Source organism: Apaloderma vittatum, unplaced genomic scaffold (assembly GCF_000703405.1).
Source record: "Apaloderma vittatum isolate BGI_N311 unplaced genomic scaffold, ASM70340v1 scaffold37301, whole genome shotgun sequence".
NCBI lineage: Eukaryota > Metazoa > Chordata > Aves > Trogoniformes > Trogonidae > Apaloderma > Apaloderma vittatum.
In genome coordinates, this window is record NW_009699086.1 from 7693 (window position 1) to 12993 (window position 5301).

General features: G+C 37.5%; 1 protein-coding gene across 1 annotated transcript; it reads right to left on the minus strand.

The window, feature by feature from the left end:
• Positions 1-1105: 1105 nt before the first annotated feature.
• On the minus strand, positions 1106-5030 carry LOC104268822 (serine/threonine-protein phosphatase 2A catalytic subunit alpha isoform; the record flags this gene model as incomplete). Its single annotated transcript, XM_009878242.1, has 6 exons — positions 1106-1865; positions 2564-2682; positions 3234-3395; positions 3862-3951; positions 4135-4308; positions 4796-5030. Coding segments are annotated over 6 exons (853 nt in total), but the record flags the coding sequence as incomplete, so codon positions are not given.
• Positions 5031-5301: the final 271 nt, after the last annotated feature.

The window sequence follows — 5301 nt, forward strand, 5'->3', positions numbered from 1 at the left end:
ATCAAAGTAAAAGTTCCCAATATACGAAAAAAAGACACTTCAGATGCACTTATTTTTAGTATGCGCTTCTTCCTGCAAGAGATCAAACTGCAGAAGAGTGAGCGCTCTCCAGAAACCATTTGGAACCCAACCTACACGCCAAGTCTGAATTGTTGCTGAAGGGAAAAAAAAAGCAACCATCCGAGCTGTTCGGAAACGGGATGAAGTAACGTTCGGCTAAATGCAGCACCTTCTTTTGGAAGTGAAAGAATTAAGTGGTCCTCCAGCAGAAAAGCAAAGGAGTCCCAACAAAGCATTCAGGGCAAGTTAAACATATGCAAAATTTCTGTACTTTCCCCTAGAAGTGAGCAATGTAAAAAAACAAACAAACAAACAAATCCCAAACCCCTCTATGTTGTTGCAGAATCTACCTTGTGCCCAACGAATTTAAAGTCTCTGAAAGCAGAGTCCTCTGTTAAAACATCAGCCAGGCGCATCTCTTTACGATAGGCCCAGTAAGTTTCAAGCATAAACCTTAAGAGGCCATAAAATTTGGTTTCTCTTTTGAACAAAATAATCAAACCAGGATTAAAATTCTGAAAACAAATTAGTAGAAAGGAAATATTTTAAAGTTAACATAAAACACATTTTTTTTCAGAATGGAAGCTTGGGCAATACACATAGTACTAAATTTCAAGTTATTTCCTTTAATATTTAGAAAACTGGTTTTATTCTTAGCTTTTTTTTTTCAGAAAATTATTTTAAGTATTAGCACCTCCATCATAAATGACTTAAACTTAAATTTACAAGCGACAAAAAGCCACGCTCGATCCATTACGTTAATCCTATATTCTTCCATTTGTGAGTATTTCAGTAGAGCACCGAGAGAGAAAGAGAGCAGCAACACATCACTAATGAGCGAGCTCTGTTCTCAGCTGCACGATGATGTGTGACCAGGCACCTCCCTGGGACAGAATTCAAAAGGTCAGAGTTTTCCAGCACATTCCAATCACCTCTGTTTTAGTCATTTAAGGTGGAAATTTCTACGCAAGCTTATAATGTCCCATCCAGCTACATGTTAGTTTATTAAACCACGGTTGACCTGAGATGCAATTAGAATTTGACATTTTTCCATACTTAGTTCACAAGTTTATTATGAAAAACACTGCAGCTCTGTCCTGCAGTAACATTGTTTTACAGAAAAAAACAGTTCTGTTCAAAGTAATTCACTATTCTTGGACAATTACAAGGGACAATATGGTAGGGCAAAGAGTGGAAAAGGGAACTGAGTGCAGACAAAAAAAAAAAAAAAAAAATCAATACAATTAAATTAAACAGTATTCCCTGAAAATAAAACAAACAAACAGTTTCAGAACAAATATGAGGCCTTGGTACTTATTTTAAAAATGTTCTTTAAGCTTCAATGATTGTTTGCTGCTACCCTTATCTACAGTCATGCTGAATAAAGCTATAGCTAAATGGAAAGTTAAATGTATTCACGAGGTGTTAATGTCTACATTTTATTATTTGCAGTCTCTCAGAGAAAGCAAAAGTAACTACAAATAGCGCTATGCCAGAAACTGGTTTCTTGACCAACAATGTTGCTTCAGCATGCAATGAACTGGTTCATTCTAAAGTGGTCACAGTTGTTGACGACAAGAGGCTTTGTATTTGAATATGGCACGTCTTTTGGTCCATGTGAAAACAAGTTTGAATGTTAAATATGTTCTGACACTTTGGAGTTACTGTTGCTCTTCCCGTTTTCTTTAGGTCAACATATGGTTCATGGCAATACTGTACAGGTCTAAAATCTTTACAGGAAGTAGTCTGGGGTGCGACGAGTAACATGCGGTTCACCTCTGCGCGGTGCCGGATCAAACTGCAAACTGAAAAGCACAGGTATTAATGACAGCGCGGGACTTCGCGTCACACTCAGGTATGTTTTATACATGAACTACCTGTGTTAAGAGCAAAACTACTCCAAGTCTTGTCAAGCTTTTTTTCCAAACAGTCTTCTATAGCAAGTGTTCAACTTCTTCCACTCCTCTTATTAGTATATATTTACAACCCCCATATTTTAAACTCCTCTTACGATTACTATGAAGTACTGGAGAGAAATTAAGCTGGTCTAAGTCTCAAACAGGCCAAACCGCATATATTTAGAAAGCTAGAGTCTTCAGTAATCGTCAAAGGGTAACAATGCTTTTCTCTCATTTCCTCGTAAAGCTGCTGCTATGGTAGTTAATTAGAAACCTCATTCAAAAAGCCAACATCCTGATATCAAAGAATATGAAGATTCCAAAAGTCTCTTGCTCCAGACTAACAGGAGGGCATCCCCTCACATGTGACGCAGTATTCCTACTCCCAAATCACACACTCAAAATCCAGCTACACAAACCAAAAACAATCTGACAGTCATCAGTGACAACTGTTCAGACATCTGACACCAAGACTGCAGATGGGAATAACCCAACAGTTCCACATTCAGCTGACCTACCTTAACACAACAATCATACGGTATCTTGCTACAGGAACTAATCTTAAAATCACAGGCAACATAATTCTGATTTTTAAATATACTTACAAGGAGTATTTTAGAGTATCATCAAGTTCCATAATTGCAGCCTGGTTGCCACAACGGTAACAATAGTTTGGAGCACTGAAAATTGTTACTACATTCCGATCATGGCACCAGTTGTATCCCTGGAGAGGGAAAAAAAAAAATGTTCAAAAAAGTTCATGTGTTTTACTCCATTCAGCTACCTGACTACTAACCAAATTTTTAATGCGCAGAACTCTAAGTGGCATTTGTAGTCATTTTAAATGAGATTAAGGCTGTATCCTTCTTTTCTTGAGAGAAAAAGGGTAAAAATAAAAAACTTGGGCCTTTATATGTTGCTTCTTGCTAGTAAGCATACAGTAAAAGAGCAAAAATTCTCTGTTGCATTAGTGTTAAAAAATTTAAAAAGCAATTCTCAAGCACAAGCTGCAACCTGAAGCAGAAGCCAGACATTTTAAAATCTGAACTGCAAGTGGTAACTGAAGGCTAAGAACAAAAACGCACATCCAAGGTAAAAAGGAAAAACACATCTTTACGGCAGACATTTATTTGCGTTTTCTTAACAAGAGACTCAGCATTATGTTTAAGAATCTTTTTACCTACACTGAAATGCAATGCCACGTGTGCTACTAAAGTCTGCTTTGGGATGTTACTGTGAATTTTCAGAAAAAAAGACCAAAATAAAGGTTCTCACCTCCATTACCAACTGATGAGCTCTTGAGACCAACGTGAGGCCATTAGCATGGTTAAAGGTTTCTGAAATATCCTGTCCAAACGTGTAACCTGCACCTCGAGGAGAAATGCCCCAGCCACCACGATCATCTGGATCTGACCATAGCAAGTCACACATGGGACCCTGTAAGAGTTGTAGAAGATCTTTCAGAAATAGAACGCAAGGAAAAAAATAAAAACAAAAACCAAAATCGAACAAAATCACAAAATCTTGCGTGCACCCCACTCCTGCACGAGTTGTTGCAGCATCTCTTTAAGACTTAAAAATAATGTCTATAAACTAAAATGATTACTGCTGCTAGCACCTGAAATACCACCAAGAATTTAATCTGAATGAAGAATTTTCACAGAACTAGTTCTTGCGTCAGAAATCAATCATTAAGTCCTACCTACTGAGATTCTTGCCTAAAGAAAGAAATGTATTTTAGTGTTTCTAGAATACGCCCCTTTTCCTTCAAAAACTGAATGGGGAGACAGGCACTTTCATAGTGCAGAGTAGCTCTGGATTTCATTTTCAGCCGGTATACTCAAAACACCCAATATATGCCCAAACATGAATCCCATGAGTTTAGAAAATTACTTTTCAGTACCTCATGGGGAACTTCCTGCAAGCGATCAAGTGCTCTGATGTGATCCAGTGTATCTATCGATGGAGAGAGGCCACCATGTAGACAGAAAATCTAGAAGAGAGAGATAAATGAAGTTTCTCTCGTTTACATTAATTATATCAGTTTATAAATATATATGCAATTCTATATATACGCAATTATGGTTGTTTCTTATTAATTCTTAGGTGAGTATCTGTAAGAGATTCATTGAGATTCCCTTTAACAATTGGTAACATTTGTGAAATATCAACATACCTGGCCATCCACCAAGGCAGTTAGAGGCAGGTAATCAAAAAGGTCTGTAAAGTATTTCCAAACATTTGCATTTCCGTATTTTCTTAAACATTCATCATAGAAGCCATACACTTGTGTGATTTGCCTGCTTTCATGGTTCCCTCGAAGAATTGTGATACGTTCACGGTAACGGACCTGAATATAATAGTTTATTTTAGAGGAATCAAAATACAGAAGTCTTCCCCCAAAAAACAGAATTTGCACCCCTCACCCCCTTGTCGTGTGTCAATGAAGCAATAAAAACTAAACCTTTCTTGAGATGAGAATTTAATTACAAAACTCTTGAGAAAAGAAAAAAGAAATCTTCAGCTTAAATACTTTCAAGATTAATTACAAATGTTAGTCATTGCTACTAGTGGACTTCACTACATCTGTGCATTAAGCTGATCTCTCCAAATAAATTCCTAAAGATTGCTACTTAGCCAATTAAAAAATAGAGCACTCGGGTGTAGCTCAGACTTGCAATTTTTTCAGCAGTGTCTTAGAAAACTAAGACAGTCAACATTTCAGATTTTGTAGCTATAACATCAATGTAGTGCAAATCGTAGCAGGTAATAAATGTAGCCAGGATAGTAATTATACAGGCTTTATACAGAATTGTACAGCTGAGAAGAAAAGTTACCTTAAGAGCTACAAGCAATGTGACTGTTTCAACTGAATAATAGCCTCTGTCCACATAGTCCCCCATAAACAAATAGTTTGTGTCTGGTGATTTGCCTCCAATTCTGAAAAGTTCCATGAGGTCGTGAAATTGTCCATGGACATCTCCACAGACTGTGACTGGACATCGCACTTCTTGTACATTAGATTCTTTCGTCAAAATTTCTTTAGCCTGTGAAAACAAAAACAGATAAAGGCTGTAAATTTGTCTATGAATTATCATTTAATTCCAAGCATGCTCTACAGCTTCCAGCCCTCTGCTAGCTGCTCTCTCTAGGAATTTGTCCCTTCCTCATCTGAAGCACCTGAGTTGGGAAAAATTAAGACATCAACATGATTTTTAGATTTATCTCCAACTCTCCAAAAGCCTGAACTCAGACATGGCCAAACCCAAGACTCTCCTTCAGGGGGGTAAACGCAGCCATATCAGCCAGCAAAAGCTGCCAGGGAGTTCCATGTTTTGCTCCA